Source organism: Gambusia affinis, linkage group LG17 (assembly GCF_019740435.1).
Source record: "Gambusia affinis linkage group LG17, SWU_Gaff_1.0, whole genome shotgun sequence".
Classification (NCBI taxonomy): domain Eukaryota; kingdom Metazoa; phylum Chordata; class Actinopteri; order Cyprinodontiformes; family Poeciliidae; genus Gambusia; species Gambusia affinis.
The window spans coordinates 13,936,597-13,957,011 of NC_057884.1; the positions used below are offsets into that span (position 1 = coordinate 13,936,597).

The window sequence follows — 20,415 nt, forward strand, 5'->3', positions numbered from 1 at the left end:
CTAAACACAAAAAAAGTGTAACGGTGCTTTAAAACAAAATCCATGTTCTTCTATTTTATTTAAATTAAATTCACGCAGACCCTGTAAAACCAAACCACTGGATTCGTTTTACCAAAATTAGAATTGTTTCATTTGAGAGATAATGGGTAAAGATTAAATCTAAATAAATAAGAATCACTTTATTCTTCAGAAATTAAGATTTTAGTTTAGAGAACAGAATAAGAAATAGAGTTTTGAATTTAAAATATTTATTCCAGACTGTAAAAAAAAATCCAGACATAAATAAATCAGATTCAGTGACGTTTGTTCTCTCCCTACTTAAATTCATATTAAAATTATTTCTCTGAACAGTGTTAAGATGCTATAAATTTAGAAGAATGGCACTCCTTGCTACATTAACAAAACAACCACTGTTTATGGAGGTATGCAAAAATTCTTTATTCATTATTTTTTTCTTTTTCATACACTTATAATAAATAGACACAAGAAATGGGCTGAAACTTCAGTCCTCTTCCCAGTGCCGTTTCTGCACCTTTTTTTATTTTTCCACACTGCAAAGAGCTTTTCATAGAATTTACAACAAAATTAAAAAAAAACAAAAAAACAACAGGAGCTTGACACAAGCTGAATATCCTGCTACCAGCTGACGAGCTCAGCGCTCGCCCTCTTTATGATACACACACGTCCGAGCTGCGTTCAAGTAGCAAATCCCAAGAAACAAAAAAAAAAAATATATATATATATATTTATATATTTATATCGTATTCACAGTTAAACTACTTACACGTTTTAGGGTCTCAAAGCAAATGGGCAGAAAACGAAGACGTTTCCACAAGAAACAATCTTTCAAAAAGGGAAGTGGAAGCTTTTCCTGTACACAGTGAACCTTTTAAATAAACAACCTTTTAACCATCAGCTCCTTTCACAGATCCCTGAAGATATTTAAATATTCAGTCTTTCGTTAAAAAAAAAAACGGGGGGGGGGGAAACAAAGCATCTTAAAAGTGTTACATTTCTGAAGATAAAAAAAGTTTTAGATCTTCTGTACAGATTCTCATATACAATATGAACATCAGAGGTGGAAAAAAACCAAAAAAACAAACAGAAACCTGCATTATTAATCCAAGTGAATGAAAAGCGACAACTGACTTGGTCTTCCAGGGCTTGAGAAGGAGAGGGGCTCAGGTGCGAGCCCTCGAGTGCATTTAGTATTTTATCTTTCATCTAAATAAACGACAAAGACAGAGAGGCTCCGGCGAGGAGGCCGCAGGCACCTTGATGTTACTGAAACATCAAACATGATCATCAAGGGAGGGGAAACGTTCCCCGCGGTCGCTTGTTAACACATCAGCAGCTTCCTCATGATTAAACAGAGACGGTCGTACATTAATTAATTAATTTGGCACTTAAAAATGATGTATAACTGCTCGCCCCAACCCCAGAGCTGAAAACTCGAGATTAGCCCCGTTGCTTTTGAGTTGAGTTTCTCTTCCGTTTTCGGCCAGCAGGGGGCAGCGCACTCACATTCCCGCACCATCAGGTACCGACACTCACTCATGCAAAACACGCACCCATACATAGTGTATCTGAACAAATAGGCATGAAAATACCTAAACAAACTGTTAGAAAAAAAAAAAAATATATATATATATATATATATGTATATATATATATATAGGAATATGAATAATGCAAATTTTTGCAGAACATCGTTAAACCTTTGCATAAACTAACAGGAAGCAGCACGACCTGTCCTGGACAGGTGGAAGATGCTTGAATACTTCAGATTTAACCATTCGTATCTCGGTCTAGTTTGATTTATTTCGCGCAGGGAAGGAAGCGGAGAGAACGCTCCGCCTTCCGCTCGTCTGCCCCAAAGAGGAAGTCACCTCAGGCATCTTAAAGTGTTACTGAGCAGCTGAACATGTGAGTTTGTTTTTCCTTGTACCACAAGTGGTGTTTTGGGGTAAAGCTTATGAGACAAATGAGAGGAGAAAAGTGTAAAATAAAAAGCCCCGAACCGAACCGAGACTGGATGCTGCAGGAGTCGTGCAGAAATACAGGGGAGAAAAAGTCACACTGGCAGAAAAATAACAGTTTCATTTGAAGAGCACCGTGAATCGTAAACAATCTAGAGTTTAATGTATGAAGAGTGCAGGTCAGGTAGCTTAGCTCGACCCAAGTGAAGCGCCGGGTTGCTTCACGCTCCGTTAGTTGAGCGTCCCCCTGCAGTTCTCCGCCCCGCACAGACACGGGATCTTCTCGTCCTCGATGGGGAACTTGTAGTCGTACGTGATCTCCTCGTTCACGTTGATCGGCTGCCTGGAGTAAATCACGATCTTCTTCTGAGACTCAACCGTGATGACTTTAGCGTAACAGTTAGGCTGCAAACGACAAATAAACAATAGAAAAACTCATAAAAACAATGTTTTTTTTAAAAGTTTGTGTTGGTGAAATGAAGATGACGTTGCCCTACGTTGCAGCTGTGGTTGATGAAACGGGCAAAGTTGCCACATTTGGTAGCATCGATGATGGTGTCGTGGTCCACGCGGAACATGTAGCTGCTGCCGATGCCCTCCTCCTCGTAGCGCTTCTCCCGCATGTCGGCGATCACCTAGCAACCAAAACAAAAAAAACAAACCGTAACCATCAATCCTGCTCAGCTTCACACGATTAGCATCCAAACATTCCTGCATGTTACGGCGAAGTTAGTTTGTCACTTTTGTGTTTTTTCTGGTCATAAATACTGAATAGAAGAAATAGAAATAGGAGGAACTGATAAAATATTAATTAAGAGACATCTCTGCATTTGTACTTTTTAGAATTAAATCATTTTGGACATCTTATCAAAGGATTTCACAACAGTTTTTAGGATTTTTTTTTTTCTGCAAAAAAATATGAGTAAAAAACTGGAGGAACTGATTGATGTAATGTTGCATCTGGAGTTTAGAGAACCACATGAAAAGAGATGGCGGCAACAGATTTGCTGAGCCTCGACTTTAACACATGTGGCATAGATGGAGCCGAACTGCATCTCACCTGCCGGATGTTTTGCCCCACGTACTCAATCACCATCTCGTCGGCAGCAATGGGCTCCATGGCGAAGAGACCCCAGTCGTGGATGTGTGACTTGCAGAATCGTATCTTCTTCTTACGGAACTAAAAAGGGCAAAAACACGCAATGGATGAAAATCCTTTGTTTGTACCAAAAGACTTTCGCTCTTGCTAAATGTTCCTCCCTGCGAACCAAACGACTGGATTACCTTCAGCTGGTTGAACTTGAGCAGATCGCTGTCGCATGCGAAAGACGAGAGCAGCCGCCGCTGCTCTGACCGGCGCTCTGAGCCGGCTCTGGTGGAGGCGTGGACCTGTGCGGGAATGCTCATACCCTGCAACAGTTCAGCGCCCAGGTTAAAGCCCAGCGACACACACATGTGCATTAATTATGTATAAGTTCCACCCACCTGGGTGTCGACCGGTGGCTCCTCTGACTGCACCCGGGAGCTCTGCAGGTACTTGACCTTGTCCTTCTTGTCGATCTTGTAGTATCCCTCGCTCCGGGCGCAGCCGGTGGCATGATCCCGCATGCCGTCGTCTCTCCTCTTCTTCTTCACCCCGGGGATGTGGGTCGGTGCACAGAAGTCAAGGAAAAAAATCCCCCAAAACTTCCAGAACGTACCTCGCTTTTAAAAGGTTTGCACACTTTTCCCACAGAAACAATTCAAGCACTTTTCAAACATTTTCAAGGTAACTTTTCCTACACAATACAAATAAACTGAGGAATTACTATTTATGATATTATGCATTACTGTTATTAATAATGGCTTGTGATTGTACATTCTACAGCATAGTACACTAAAATGTAACAAAATTTCATGCTTTGAAATGTTTCTCAAAAAATGTTCGCTAAGTTTTTTGACATTTAGCAAATAGAAATAATTTTAGGTCTAACTGTCCTGAAACAAGAACGTTTAGTTTGATTTAACTTCAGACAGTAGGAATAAAAAAAAGTGTCTTTTTATGGTCTATTGTCTCTCCCACTGTTAGTCAAACATTAGGCATTTTATTGCCAAACTTTGAGCAAAAAAATGGTATGATTAATTGTTATGAATTGATTATTTAAATAATTGTAATCGATTAATCATTAACTGGACAATAGAGTAGAAAAAAGGCTGAAACAACAGGAATTAAGCCAAAACTGTTGAAAAACTAAAGTTTTCATTCAAGCTTCTTTTTCTGTAAATATGTTCTTCCTTCCAAAAGTGCAGTTTTAGCATCACCTGGTACAAATTCTGTAACAAACAAAAAAATCTATCAAGCACCTTTTGCTATCCAATTATTTATCAGATAATCAAAAAAATAATCAACATATCCGTTTTTCACAAGTTAATGTTATTAGTATGTTTTAGTTACAGATGTATCTCCTGTTACTATTACATTTTAAGCAATAAAGTGTTTGCTTTCTTATTTAGAAATGAATTTATTTATTTGCTCAAGTGGTTAAAAGAAAAATATGCAGAACGTGAAATGTTTTAATCCGATTAATAGTCATAATAATCTTTTACTAAAATAATCGTTAGTCGCTGCCTTACAATGTACAGAAATCAAAAACTTCCAAAGATGTCAAGCATCTGTGTGAACCCTGTTTAACCAGCAGGGGGAGCTGCTCTTTGATTCACACAAAGATTCAGATTGTAAACAAGAGGTTTTGATGGATTGAACCAGCAGCAGTAAAGGATATAAGGATGGTTGACCCAAAGTGTGTCGTTGAGCCAGTCGTTGCCGTTGTCCTGCTGGAGCATCTTGTCGTACGTGATCTGCAGTAGCCGGATGTCCTCCTCGTCTATGCCTTCGTTCCAGATGTCGTACAGGATGGTCATCTCCTCGAAGTCGGAGCGCGGCTTGAAGTAGGCGCGCGGCGGCGTGGTGACCGGGGACAGGCTGTCCAGCAGCAGCTCCTCCCAGCAACGCCGCGTCTTGCGAGCCGGCTTGGTGACGGCGGGCGGCTCCTCGTCGTAGGAGGGGAAACCGTCTTCGGCGGGCAGCAGCGTCTGCGGCTCCACGTCTCTTTCCCGGAAGTCTAGGCTGGTGTGTTTGGGAGATCGGACCGTCGTTAGGGAGACGCGGTCCAGAGGCGGCGCCTGGGGCACATCAGTGGACTCGGAGGAAAACTCGTCGCCGGTCTTTTTGATTTTGGCTCGCCCCGGTTTCTTCTTGGAGGCGGTGGCATCAGGCAACACGGGGATATCGCCCGAGACGCCGGTTGGTAGATCTTCAGGCGCGTAGGCCGAGTGATCGGCTCCGGCTGCCAGTGACGGAGGAGCGCTGATCGGCGGCTCCTTGAAAACAGGCCGCTCATCGAAGCTCTTCCTGTTCAGCGTCAAGGCTGCAGGTTCAGGGAAGACAGGCGTGAAGGTTAAGTCTCTACCGGGAGTTCGAGGCACGCCAGCGCTGAGGACGGGCGACTGAGACGGGTAGGAGAAGGGGCTGCCGGGGATGTGAGGTGAGCTGAGCAACAGGCTGCTGCCTGTCAGAGGGGCGTCGCTGCCTGGCGTGTTGGGGATGGTGTCGGTGCTCTGGGATTTCCCCAGACAGCGGGCGCGCTCCATCAGGTCCCGGCCCGGCGTGCGAGGGATGTCCTCGTCCGTGGGGAGCCGGGGTCGCTGAGGGAACTCAAGCAAAGGTCCGGGGGGCGGGTGGAGCAGGGAGCGAGACTCTATGGCAGGGTGAGGGGGGAGAGGGAGGTGCATGGAGGACGTGGAGACGGATTTCGGGGCAGGTGCGACAGGATGGGAGGGGGGTAACTGAGTCGGGGTGCAGGGCACTTCCTCAGACTCTGCTTTACCTTTGGGTTTGACCTCCTGGTCGCCCCGGAGGCCGGTGGGGGTGAGGGGCTGGAGGCCTGCTATGTGGTCCTGAGGTTCAACCTTGACGTCAATGCAGACTTTCTCCTCTTTGACTATTAATAAAAAAAAAAAAAAAAAAAAAAAAGATGTTAAAATTTGAGTTCAACGATTTTTATCTTAAAAATATTCAAACAGTTTATATGTATCACATTGTAAATGTATGGCTATGCAATTCTTGTTAAAAACCAAATAAACAAAGTTTGAAAAAATAAATAATAATAATAAAAAAATATATATTCAAACAGTAAAACTTGAGAGATTTTGTCAGGATTTAATTCATCCCTGCACTGGTGGCAGCAGCACTCCTGGCTAGGGAGTGAACAGTTTTTAAATACCCTAGAACCTAGGAAACAAAAAGGGAAGTAATGACACTAGGAAAAAAGGAAGGAAAGAAGGAAGGAAGGACAAAAAGGAAGTTATAACGTGTGAGTGAGTTAATAGGAAGAAAGCCAATATATCTTTCTATTTTCTTATTTTCCTCACTCTTATCCAGACCTGAAACTAATTTAAATGTGCTCCAGATGTTGCACAGTAGGAACCTTGCAGGTTTTGCACAAGGAGCTCGGTGTGGTCCCTCACTCACCTCTGACCCCCTGGTGCACCGGTGGCTTCAGCTCCTCGGGGGTCACCTCTTCGGGAGGACTGGGAGGTCTGCGTTTGAACTTGCTGCTCCGTTCCTCTTCCTCTCTTCGCTCCTCCTTAAACTCCCGCACCTGGACGATGGGAGGAGTCGCCGGTTTGACATCTTCCTCCTTGTTCTCTTCCTCCTCATCGGACGACGAGGATGAGGACGAGGAGGAAGACGACGTGGTCTCGGCCTCTTTTCCGTCCACCTTCTCTGCGACCGCTTTCACGTCTTCCTCCGTCTCTTCCTCCTCCGAGCTCATCTCGTACTCGGAGTCGGAGCTTTCTCCTGACGAGTCGGAGCTTTCGGCTGAGGAGTCGGAGATGGCCTTGGAGGAAGCCGAGCTGTCCGCTTCTGCAAGTAATGACGCAAAACGCTCGATAACAGAAAAATGCTATCAAACCTATAACAGACGTGTCTTTTAGGAATCTGACGTACCGTCGTCAGACGAGTCTGACGATCCGCTGTCACTGGACGAGTCTCCATCTTTGTCTTCGTCCTCTTCGTCGGCACTCTCCTATGAGGTCATTAGACATCATCATCACATCATCATCATCGTGTCGTTTACCTGCATCCTTAAAGGATTATTTTGACAAGACTCACTTTGGCTGAGGACAGCCTGTCTGGAGCCTTGTCTTCATCGCGCTCCTCGTCGACGGCGTCGGACAACGACTCTTCCTCCTCCTCCTTCTCCGAGGTGTCCATCTCCTCCTCTCCCTCGCTGTCCAGTTCGAGCGGTCGTGAGGGCCGCCGCTTGGCAGAGAGGCCGTCGCCGGCCATTTTGGAGTCGTCTGACGGGAGCTCGGCCGCGTCTCTGTCTCTCTCTGGAAGACATTGGTCACCAAAACTGTGTTGGGGGTCTTTGGGAGAGTTTTCACATCATTTATCTCATGTCTCAACTGCACACTTTAATGTATTTTATTTAGAAGGAAACAATTAGGAGGACATGGTTTGCACAGATTTCCTACAGCAAAATTCAAGCACTTTTCAAACTTTTTCAGCACCACAATATGGAGATAAAAACAATAGAAATGAACTAAAAAAAAATTAGCTTCTGTGAAAGTATACTACATTCTACAGCAGGAGCAAGGCAAACTAAACTATAACAATATTTTACACACTTATACTATTACTAGGCATTAAATATGAGAGGACAGAAATTTTTTAGTAAAATTTCTTTTTAAATGTACCATTTCTCCTCCATAAGTCCTGATGACTTTCAGCAAAGTTTGTGGATTATTACCTTCATCCTCCAGTTCGTCGTCTGCTGGGGTGGCCGGTCGGGCTCGTTTGCTCTCTCCTCCCGTTGCTGTATCAGGTGGGTCCTTCCTTTTTACCTGAGTTAAAGGGTTCAAATGTTTTCATCAATATGTAATAAAAACAATATTACAAAACATAACATTATATGATCAAACAAGGATTATGGGATGGTCATACATCACATGACAAGGGGAGGCGAACGTGGCATCGTGTGCAACTCGACCGCAAAACTATCGAGTTTAATTTAAACGAAAAGCAGCGCTGGAAAGCTTCTCACCTTAAAGGACGGCAAGCGGATGGCTCCTCGCAAACCCATCCCCAGCCCCATTCCTTCGTAGCCGAGCCCTTCTCCTTTATTCCAGTTCTCCAACAGACTGGAACCTATCGTCTCTTTCGGTTTGGGTCGCTCTTCTTCTTTGCTCTCAGCGCCTTTTACTGGAGTCAGAGATGCCTGGAGAAAATGAAAAGGGGTTTTGATTTCTAGAAATCCTAAAAAGCCCCCCAAAAAAACTCTTTTTTTTATCCAATCTATTTTAAGAAATAAACCAAAGAGACACATAAAACTGTCATAAACAGGAGTTTGCAAAGAAGGGAAAGCTGTTGATTTGGTTGACATAAATCAAAGGTGATTTCGAGGGTATTTGCATTCATAAAAACATAGTGAACGTCAGAGCAGATGCATCATTTCTGCCTATTGTCCCACTGACAGCAGCCACGCAATTAATTCAAAACTACCGGCTGAGTTTATGAGTGACGGACCACAGGGAGGCAAATCTGCAGCAACCTCACAGAAAGGTCATTATCTGCTACAAAGAACCGATGATTCAAATGGGAAAGATCGCTCCCAACGTTGGTGTAGATGGTTTAACGTTTTATCTATTTTCAGATTGCGAGGCAAACATACACATTTCAGGAAGTTTGTGTTTTACCTTTGCTGAATGCTCCTTCTTATCCCACCAGTCATCGAATGCCCTGAAAGCCACCACCTCCACCATTTTGCGGTTGAGGTCCCTCTTCATGATGGCCTTCAGCTCCTTGACGATGACCAGCAGCACGCCGTCAACGGTGGCTTTATGAGGGTCCTCTTTTTTCGTCTCGTACCCCGGCGGAGGAACCGTGGGGTTGAACTGTGGTAAACTGGGATGGTGCCACTGTTGCCCTGGCACACCGGTGCTGCACGCCGGAGCGGCGGCGTCCAGAGAAAACGGTGGGTAGAGCCCGCCGAACTGCCCCGAGGCGCCGCCGTCCATGAAGAGCGGATACGAATACGGCCCCCTCGTCTGAGTCATGCGGCTCAGCATCTGCTGCTGCATCTGGAAGGATATGTGCATCGTGTTCCACCGTTCCCACGGCACGCAGTTCATGAGACCCATCATCTGGATCACGTCCTGATGATAGTGGCCGATGGGCGGGATCATATGGGGAGGCACTCCATGGTGACCGCGCAGGTGAGAGGGGTGCCCCAGCATGTTGGAGTGAGGGTCCAGGTGTTGAGGGGCGATGGCGAAGCCGGCTTGATGCTGCATGGCGTGGTAGCTGGCAGGGTGCATGGACATGGTGTGCATGGGGGACACGGCCGAATTTACCACGATGCCCTTGGCACACTCCCCGCTGGTGATGGTCGCTCCTGGCATCTCGTCGTCTGAGATTTCCATGTCTTCTCCCGACGACTGATGAGCCTGGGCAAGAAGGGGACAAACACGTCAAGAGCCGTTATCTGTGCACTCGTCAGCCTTTTTCTGTGTCTGCGCTCTCTGAGCAAATGAGATTGCAGAATTCAAACAACAAAATTAGATTGGTAATCCAGAGAACTTTTACCTCAGAGAGAGATTTTAAATACACTATTAAACAGAGATGAAATGATTAATCCGGTTAATTGTGATGAATCGATTATTAAAATAATCGTCAACTAATTTAGTAATCGTTATCTGGAAACTCAAAAAAATAAAAATAAAAAAATCCACTCGCTGAAAAAAATACCATATTCAGAGCAGTAAATAAGACAAAAACTGTACAAACAAATATAATTTTTTAGGATAAAAACACCTTTGTATTAATATGTTAATATGTTTTACCCAAAACTCCTCAAGCGGTACAGTTTTAACTTTACCTGGTTCAAATTCAATAAATAATGCTATATTATTGCATTTAAACAACAAAATGTTTATTTTCTTCTTTAAAAAAATGAATTAAATTTATCTTTCAAATTATTTATAATATTGTTTAATAAAAAAAATCAGCATATATATATATATATATATATATATATATATATATATATATATATATATATATATATATATATATGCAGATTTATTTTCATCCTTTTAATTGACTAATCATCAGAATAAGTGATAAAATTGATTCCTAAAATAATCGTTATTACTATTAAACTATTTTATATTAAAACCGGTTAGGACTAATGAAGTCGATGTAGTTGAAACATTTAAATCAGAACTGAACTAGTGAATCTTTCAGAGTGGCAGCTATAAATAATTCCAGCTCTAATCTGAGTTCAAAGTTTTGTATACCCATTAGCACAGTCAAACACAGCTGACCTGTTGCTTTGGTCAGCATGGCTCCAAGCAGAGCCGATTGCCTCTTTTATTAGAGCACAACAGTGGAGAAACTACAGAAAACTGTAATAACAAAATACGAATGAAGGAAAACATGTTGGCAGCTCTGGTGAAGATTCAGAAAAATCCCTAATCTGTTCATTTATTGCAGCAGAATAATCTTACACTGACAATTTAGAAAAATCCAACAGAAAAACTGTTCTAATAAAAATATCTTGTGACTAAATTGTCAATACTCCTAACTATCACATTAAAATAAAGTACCTAAAGCCTTTGAAATGCACACTTTTTAAAATTTGCCTGTTAAATTGCAACATTTCCAGGAACTTTTTAATTGTAATACGTGGCTTCCTGTTTTCCTGGGGTGAAAATACGATGCGACACAGAGAGCTAACGGTAGCTACAGAGTCAGAACGATGCAAGAAGAAATCTCTGAAGCTAACTTTTAGAGAGCTGCAGCAAGACGTTGTATCCTGAGGTCAATAAGTCTTTATAACAACCACTGGTTATTTCAGAGCCATGCGTTCATCTGGTTATACTGAACTATGTTGGTTTTTTTTCAGCACAAACAAGTGTGGCGTGACAAAATAATATATATGGAAAAAAGCCCCTCATGCTCAGTGTTCAGTGTGGTGGAGGATCTGTGGTGCTGGGGAGTAGGAGAACTTGTCAGAGTGCATTAACTCTTTGAAATGACTAAAAAACATATCTATCGCAGTCTCTATTAGAAAACTGACACCGGATCATCATTTGGTTAGTTAAAATTCTCATGATACAAAACAAAAGGACAAATTAACAACAACAAAAAATTATGAACAGACAAAATAAAAAAAAATTAAAAAATCAACATTCCCTGTGATCGTCTCAGTCTGTATAGAAAAGCTCTGGAGCTGAAGAGACGAGAGCAGGAGAAAGGACCTCGGACTCTGGGTGATCTAGATTGTGCAAATAAGGGTCAAAGAGTCCTCTCTATAGGCTCCAACCTTGTGAAATGTTATAGTGGAAAACAAAGCACTGTCTCTTTGGACGAAAAGGGGGTTGAATAAAGTATTTAAAGTGTTGGTGGTAATAACTGTACTACTGGCAATTCTCTCACAATAAATTTACTTAAGCTAAAGATTGGACATTCTGTATGTTCCAGTGTCAGATTGAGCTACCGTATATAATTTTTTTTTACATTTTTAAAATATTTTCCGCATTTGTGCAAAAACAATCTGTCACAAGCGGCTGCAGTTGTGGAAGCAAGCTGACTAAACTTGTCAGGGGAATGGCGTTGTTATCCAAATGACCTGTTTGCACGGTTTGCTTTGTGATAAGTTGAAATATGAGAGCAGAGACGTAATCCCGACTGTAAGTCTCTGCTACAACCAGGAAGTGTGAAGCTGAATGGGGCCAACAGCCAAACTGTGTTTTCCTCCCTGTGAGCAAGTGCAGCGAGTGTTAGAAAGAGGAAACGAGACGCTTTGTTCTCTTAACTGCAACGCGGCTCGAGTTTCTCCCTTTAAAGATAGTATAGCTCAGAAATGTAGCCTCGCTGGTCAGAGTGTGAGCCAAGCTTAATAATTGTGAAGCTATTTTTAAGATAGGAATCTAAACATAAAATTCATTTTATATTGTTGCTTATTTCAAAGATGCCTGTCTTGACAGCAGTTGTTGAGAAACCAGAATTTCCAACACAAGGCAGAACAAAAACAGTGACACAAAGTCTTTACTACTACTATCTCACACTGAAACTAGACCTGACTTCCTGTGTCCCTGTTTAACTGTCATTCACACCTGCGTACATCAACGCCAGCCTCACACTGCTATCAGTCAAGACTTAATAAGTGTGGCTTGTTGCTGCTGCCACCTGTGCGCCAGTTCTTGCAAAACTCTTGTGGTTTTTGTAACACACACCCCGTGTCTGCGTCTTACCGTGTCCATTTTCTCGGTGGGACTGTGGCCTGGGAAAGCTCCGTCTTTGAGGTCGCTTTTTCCCATCTTTTCGTTGATGGGAGAGCCGATTTTTTTGATCAGCAAAGCCGTTCCGGGAATCGGTTCTTCGTCGTCGGAGTCCGGCAGCGGGGTCGGGCTGATGTCCTCCAAGCCCGTGCTGGACGGCCGAGAGTTCTGCTGGCCGCCAGCGAAGGGTGGGATCGGGGACAGCTGGGAGGACGAGGAGGAAATGGGGCTACCTTCCATTCGCACCTCGTTGTCCGAGTCCCGCTCATCCAGAAACGGCAGCAACTTTGTCCTTTTTTCCTTGAGGAGCATCTCAATACGCGAGTCCAGGCTGTTCCGTTCTGGATCCAGCGTCGGGGAGCCGGGTGAAGGGCAGCGCTCTGGCGTTTGAGGAGGAGGGGTGGTGGGTTGGGGTACCGGTTCCGGCGGCGGCTCTGGGATTGGAGGTGTTTCCGGCCTTTCCTTAACGGGCAAGACGTCCGTCGGGGCCGTCGGAGGCGGCTGAGGCGGCCGGAGATACTCGCCCTCCCTTTGAGCAGGGTGATGGTACGGCGACTCTGACGGGGGGAACGCAGGCGGCAAAGGGGTTTGGTAGGGCGAGAATGCGGAGTTAAAGTTGGGCGTAGCAGGAGGAGGCGCTGTGTAGTTAAAGGTAGGGGTTGAAGGTGGAGGTTCAGGTGGCGTCAGCTGGTGCTGCTTGAAAGAAGCTTGATCAGACGGCGTATTCCGATACATGTTGCTACGGTACTGAGGCCTCTCCGGCCGGCGGTTGTACGCGTCCTGGAACTTGCTCTCGTGCCTGCGGGACTTGTAGCCCCCAGAGCTTTCAGGACGGCTCGACTGATAAGCAGGCGTGGACTGCCGGCTGGAGTAACTGGAGTCCTGAGAGAAGGGCGTACCCGGCTGGCGAGGGGTGTGAGGGGTTCCCTGGGACTGGGGGGTGTCCTGCCTTATGCTGGAGTAACCCGTCTCCAGGCTGAGGGGAGTGGTGGAGCTGCTAGGTGGCAACACTCCTCCTACAGACATGCTGCTCTCTGACAACCTGCGGATGGGTTCACAAGCCTAAAAAAAAAAAGACACTAAAATAAGTTATATTGGGAAAAACTTATAGCAATTTGAAAAAAAAAGTGATTATATGAACATAGCAACATTTCAGTGAAGAGAAAACTTTGTAGGTCTCTAGGCTCAGGAGCTCAGGAAATAGCTTACTACAAGGTCAAAGTGCGTTGTTTTTTTACAGCTTTGAGAGTTCAGACCAGAGTCAAAGCTCAAGATAACATCTCTTTTCAGGCTTGAATTTTACAAAATAACAATACTGGTCAAATGAGAATCAAACAACACCACATTGACCACATAGAAACAATCATCGGGACAACATTGGATAAAAATACTCCTTATATTTTACTAAAAGTTTCTCTTTTTTTTTCTTTCTGCTTTACCAGTAATGCCTCTGCAAGACTCCGAGGGGAAACGTCCCTGTTTTCCTCTCCGCCAACAGGCAGCGTCCACGGTGTGTAGCTGCCATTCATCAGGAGCTGAAAGTACCTGAGGCGATTCTCACCTGCAGGACAGTTAAAATAAGCCAGTCTGATGCAAGACTCAGAAAGCAGCAGGGCAATTAATAAAAAGTTATCCGAAATTTTAACTAGTGATACATATCTCTGTAATAGTTGATCTATAAAACAGGATAGTGGCAAAATCAAAGAATGCTTTATCAAAGTGTTAAAAGCTTTCAAATAAATTAATATTGATTCTTATGGCAATCTAAAAATATAAATAGTGCAAATATGAATCAACACATACAGTAACTGCATCTTAGCTTTTAAAAAGCGCATGTTTAGTTTTTTTGAAATGAATGAAAACAGTTCAAAGTGCACTTAAGAAATTGCTGAATTAACACCGTATAAATACAAATATTAAGAAAAAATATGTTAACATGCTCAATGGTAAAATGTATTTCAGATACTGATTTTGAAAGATATATGGAACTTTGAATAGATTTATTAAGTTTAAAAATATATATTTCTCATTTTTTAAAAGATACATCAATTGAAATCAACAGAGGTGCACGAGACTCTGACAGATTGGTATTGTTTGTTTTCAAGTCCAAAATTATGCTCAGTGGGAGTACGCAGCACCCCCAGCTCTGGGCTTATGGGACCGGGCTCATTTTCAATGAAATTCAATTATGCCGATGTAACCAGGCAACGCACGTAAATGTAAACACGTGACTGCTGTCATTGTGATCATTCAAAACAAACATGTAGAACTAATCTTTCGAATCCATGCAACTTATAACTGATCCTGCTCTGCATAAGTGCAACCCTGCAGAAGCTTTGAATGAATGAATCACTGTTTACCTTTCGGGTCCAACTCCACGTGGATAATGTTTCCCATCACAGACGTGTTGTGCAGCGACTGAACAGCAACCTTGGCGCATTTCACACTCTCAAAAACAACTTTAGCTATCCCCAGGTGCTTTTTATTCTTCGGGTTGTACAGGATCTCGACCTCCTCGATATCTCCAAACTTTTTGCACATGTCCGTGAGAAATCCCTCCCTGATGTTGTCGTTCAGCCTGGCGAACGTCACCTCCTTTGGAGGCACGGGACCGACATAAAATTCATCGATCTGGGAGAGGAATGACAGGGGTTGAGATGAGAAGGGCCGTCAAAGTTTAATGTTGCACCATGTGGGGTCATTTCTATCAGGCTAGATAAGGATAAAAAGCTGCAATAAATTCCTTAAAGCACTTAGATCCATAAATGTAACAGTGTATTCACACATTGATATACAATAATCAGGCATAACACTATAACCCCAGACAGGTGACATTAATGACGATAACTTTCTCTTTATCATGGCACTTGTTAAGCAAGCATATTAGGCAGCAAGAGAACATTTTATCTTTGGGGTTGATGTGTTAGATCCAGGAAAAATGGACAAGCAAAAGGACCGAAGTAAGTTTTACAACTGGGTCAAAGCATCTCCAAAACTGCAGCTCTTGTGGAGTTTCTGGTCTGCAGTCGTCCAAAGAAGTAAAAGCAATGCCCTAGTGAACAGGGTCTGGTTCATGGGGTCCAATCCAACTCAAATTGCTGAAGAATGAATGCTGATTCAGACAGAAAGTTGTCAGAAAACAAAGTACATCCCAGTTTCAGTCGAGATACCCATGTTGATTATAATGTTATGCCTGACCGGTGCATACTTTAACTCCAAGACCCAAAGATGACAGAGAGGGGGGTGTGTCTGCAACTTCTGACAGCAACTGTTTTCCTCAAGCAGCAATGTGGCATTCGACTCCAATGGCTGATACCTTGAATTTAGGCACCGGTAGGTCTGTCTCTTTGTACTTTGTCCAGAGACGTCCGATCCTCGGGTCACGGACCAGGTCCACCGGTGGTATCCCTGGGTTCTGTTGGAGATAAGGATGGGACACGATCCTGTTAGCCAGGTTCACGCAGTATTAACTTGTTGCAAAGAAGTCGTGCAAAAAATCGGAATTGTTGCTTGGTGAAACAGGTGTTCGAGGATGTTGACTATGCCACGGCAAAACAGCCACATAGTAACGGTATCATGGAGGTCGGCTCCTCGGTTACTATTGTAGCCTTTTGGCCGCATCAACGGCGGCACTTACGGGCATGCTGAAAGTCTGTCCATCGTAGCGATAGAGTTTGTGGGATCCCTTCTTGAGCGCCGGGTCGATGATCAACTTGTAACTTCTCCAGTGGTGACTCCGCTTCTCCGCCGAGCCGCAGACGGGATGACTGTCCATGCCGTTCGCCAAACCTGAAACGGCAGCCAGCGACAGGGAGAGAGGAGAGCTAGCGTTATCGGGAGCCAGAGCTAAACAGTCTCCCGACTAACCAGCCCTTCCAAACACTTTAAAACAGCCCAGCGCTACACATGCATGACTCCGGCAATGAGGGGAAATTAAAATTGGATGTAGCGTATATCCCACTTACGGAAAAACAGGCATTAGTAAAGCTGGAGAAAGAGGAAAAAAGAACAAGCTTACTTGAACTCTGCTTTCTCCCATGGTCTTCGTTCAATCTGTTCCTCTCCGCTGGCTTGGACATGGTTCGTCCGATCGAGTGTTTTTTTAAATACACAAAAAGATGAAATCGCCTTGCTTTCTCCGTTTACATTACATGATTTCGCTTGAAGAATACTGCCTCCTTTTCGGCGAGAGCCAGCACATATTGTGTGTGTGTGTGTGTGCCTCTGGTCTCTAGCTGCTGTCTCTCCCACAATACACCGCTAGGCTTGCCCACCCCCTGCGCACATCGCACTTTCGCCACAAAGTTGCTTCCATTTCCATCGTAAACTCAACTAAAAAAATCATATTGGATGAACACGAGGAACAATAGTACAAATACACATAAAACATATAGGAATCTGAGCTCTAGTGATAGTCTAGTGCGCTTAAATCACCAAGTAACAGTGTTGAATCTGCTGATTGCGTTGACTTAAACGGCAAACAAGCTAAACTCAGAGGGCAATATCTTCTTAACTGCTTCTGAAAGCTAATAAAGCTGATTCGGGTAGGAGCTGTATGCGATACAGACGTGTCGCTGCGTATTTTAAAATAGAAAAATGAAACCCAAGTGCTTCCAGAAACTCCAGTTGGCTACTTATGTTGCTTTTGAATCAAATTAATACGACTTAAAAGGGAAATTTGGTTAGTTAGCAGCTGGGTTCTCCAGTTTATTTAACGTTTGACTATTGGAATGCAGCGGCTTGTTTCGTTTCTTTCTGGCAGTTGACACTTAACGGACGAACTAGAACAAACAGCAATGTCTGACTTATTATAGTCATCAAACTATTCAAAATTCACTGGTATTTCCTGATCTTTAATTTTCTTCTTTTTTTGTTTCAACGAAAAGCGTGTTGTCGAGCAAACTGGGTTTTGTTTGACATTGCCTGTTGTTTTGCAGTGCTCGGGCAATTGGCTGGTTAACAGCGGCAGCTCGACGGGCCAATCAGAGCCCGGCAGCGGTGGAACTGCCTGCTATTAGAGGCAACGGCTCAGGAGTCCTTCAACAGAGAGAGCAGGGAGAGGGGGCTGAGTACGCTCTCTCGGCAGCCATTTTCCTTAAAACAGGACTCAATGGCCTATATGGGTTTCCTTTGTTCCAAAAGGGATCTTTACACTTGGTTTCCTCATCTCTTTACGGACTATGATAAAACGTATGTTTGCTCCTTTTAAAGGATTGGGAAGATTGGAAGAGAATGTAGCTACTGGATGTAATACCCTGTGACATTTTCAACCTTTTTTTCTTTTGCTTGGAATCCATCTTTGTCTTAACTAGGTCATGGCACACCCATATAATATTTATATTTGTTAAGTGAGAAACCAAATGTGAATAAACTGTTTTAAGTGATTGGAGACGTTAAATTAGACATGAAAACAGTTAAAGTGATAGATGTTACTATTCCTGTTATGGCCTTGTAGGAAGTGAGTAGCAATAAGTAAGTTGTAATTATTTTAATATATAATGTAACATGTTTTATTGTTTAATAATGTCAATTGTGAGGCATGCAGTAACTATTATTAAAACTATTTTTTTCAGTTTCATATGTTTACATTGATTTCTGTACATGTTTTAAGAGCAACTTCTCCAAAGCAGGCCATAAATAACGAATATTTTTTTCACAAAAATGTTTTGTGCTTCTAATTATTTGTTTCGTTTATTAATTGTCAACATTCTTCCTCTCAAAACAGCAACATGGCTCGTCTTGTACCCTGCCCTGGAACGGTGGAAACAACCAGAACCACGTTTAGGTTCGAGTCGTCCACTCGCCATTTCAGAGCCAAACACGTCCAAAGTGTAAACGCCTGTTTGACCTTGCCTCAAGGGTATATCTAAATATCTAAAAGAAGCATATTCAGGTAGTCCTTTTTACAAAAATATTTCTTGTAATATTTAAATCACAAACCATCCAAAACCAAATAGGAAACCGATGGAGGGAAAACTTTCTCATTGTGAAAATATTTACCTCAACACTTTGGTGAATGCAGTTAACAGGCCTAAACGCAGGGACAGGAGGGATGTTTTCAGCCCCATCTTCGGATCCTCTAATAATGGCTTTAATAGGGGGTGGGAATGCGTCTCCTGAAAAGGAAGGAATTCCATTAGCACGACAGTTAGACCTCTTTTCAAAAAGTCTTTTTTTTTCCTCTCATCACTGGCAAGCATACCCCATCTGACAGCCAGCGAAAATGCATCTTCAAGCATCATCTGTGTGGGCAATATGCAAAACCATCTCTTCTCCTCAAGACAGGATTGCAGTCGAGTATAACCTCGTCCATTTTCGACATTTCTAACTGAGCTACATCATTTAAACCTACATGGAAATGTTTTAATAAGGTAACGGATTTTTTTTTAGCTATTTAACCTAATTTTTAAATTGCTTATACGTGAACATATTAGCCACAGACTTTTAAAACTGGACAAAACGATTACAGGAAAAACTGCTGTAGCCCACATTTTTAATGATACAGCAAACTTACAGTTGATATTCAAAATATGTAATCCAAGTCTTAAACGAGCAAAAAGCAATATTATGGGGAGGAAATCTTGTGTTTTTCTACTGATTCCTTACATCCAAATAAACCTTTTGGTGGTCAGGAGGCTTCTCTTGCTCAGTTCTCTGTCTCAAAATGGCTTCTTAACAGACAAAAGGAGCACTGTGCTGTGAAATGTTGCTGCGCCATAACTGGGTGAGGCTCTGGAAAGCGCCCTTATTTTTTGTCGGAACACTTCCTTCTATATTTTCGGCACTCAGAACCAAATACGACGACTGTAACGAATATGGTTATCGTCCAAATGCTGTTTTAGTGAAAAAAAAGAGGATAAATGGTGGACTCTCCATGAGAGGAGGTGAAACTTTGATCGTAAAAGCGTTTTCAGGCTGGCAGTTGCTAGGCTGACTTGTAATCCGAGAACTGGATGGTTGCCATGAGAGCTCGAGAGTTTTGCAACAACAACCCCCACACACTGCCATATAAGGTCAACGGGAATCCGTTGCGGCAAGTCCCTGTTTGTGTTGTATCTAGGTGAAGGGTGCTTCAAGGCAGAAACCGGCGGATCAGCGAGCGACCAGCACGGCGAGTTTAAGGCGCCGCAGACCAGATAGTGGAAACAAATAAGATCGGGTTCTTACAGTTAACTTCGGGGAAAGAGTTAAATTATAGGTAGGAGGGTCTGGATTCGCTTGCGCAAAGGAGGGGGGTCTCCAGGTGCATTTCAAGGTTAATGTTGCCTTTTTCAATGCGATGGAGTTGCCTGCGAGATAAATAGCAGGGCACAAAAACCAGGCTGTTGTTCAGAGGCCTGTTATCTGCGCATTTATTTAATAGTTTAGTGTTCTGAGCAGTGAAAATGCCACTTTAGTGGACAGTCTTGTGTCGAAACCCACTAGTGAAGGTATTTATAGCCTTGTATTTGCAGAAAAAAGCAGGGAGAAAAAATTCCCCGCTCGCCAGCGCCGCTCAGTTTACCGCTGACAGACTGGAATATTCCACACAGGGGATTGGCCTCTTTTCCGCAGGACAGCTGTCTCACTCTCTTTCTCTCTCTCTCTCTTTCTCTCTCTGCTCGGCGACAAATATTTCAAGAATTGTTCTCTGTTTATTGATAAAGGGCTGTGTGCGTGTGGACATTCTAGGACACATTTACAGACCACCGTTTTACGCATATGTGAAGCTTCGAGTTTCACTCTGTAAGTCATGCAAGCACGTTTTATTGTTTATTAGACAGGGTTTTTTCCCCACAGCTTGAAATGGAGCCTTATAGGAACAATGATTTACTCTTAAAGCTGCCAGGTTGTACTGAACATGTAAGCTTTACAGTTTTATTGATCCAGTGCTGTTACTGGTGACTTGTAATTTTCATATTGATGGTGTTGTATGTAGGTTTATTTTTTGTAACTTTTAATCATTTGGATTTTTTTAATACTCTACAGTTTTTCTTGTAGTCTTATTAGTATTATGTTTATGACGTTTAAATAAAGGATGTACACTTATTTTGGAGTTTTGTGCTATTTTATGTTTTATAAAAGATTTTCAGGCCCATACTTGAAAGGATTGCATCACCCAAATATA

General features: G+C 43.0%; 1 protein-coding gene across 2 annotated transcripts; it reads right to left on the minus strand.

Moving 5' to 3' along the window:
- Positions 1-506: 506 nt before the first annotated feature.
- On the minus strand, positions 507-18,393 carry setd1ba (SET domain containing 1B, histone lysine methyltransferase a). 2 transcript variants are annotated; one of them, XM_044144642.1, is made up of 18 exons: positions 18,309-18,393; positions 15,946-16,097; positions 15,625-15,723; positions 14,669-14,939; positions 13,748-13,869; positions 12,282-13,370; positions 8,721-9,470; positions 8,069-8,242; positions 7,775-7,868; positions 7,135-7,355; positions 6,970-7,048; positions 6,490-6,885; positions 4,742-5,959; positions 3,465-3,631; positions 3,264-3,389; positions 3,040-3,159; positions 2,477-2,614; positions 507-2,384 (listed from the first exon to the last, which is right to left on the minus strand). In XM_044144642.1, exons 2-18 carry the CDS (start codon positions 16,081-16,083, stop codon positions 2,211-2,213), a joined length of 5,376 nt encoding a protein of 1,791 aa, XP_044000577.1. In that variant the 5' UTR covers positions 16,084-16,097; positions 18,309-18,393; the 3' UTR covers positions 507-2,210. The 2 variants fall into 2 exon arrangements, with proteins under 2 accessions (XP_044000577.1, XP_044000576.1); XM_044144641.1 differs by lacking the exon at positions 18,309-18,393 and adding an exon at positions 16,327-16,789.
- Between the last annotated feature and the right edge of the window lie 2,022 nt (positions 18,394-20,415).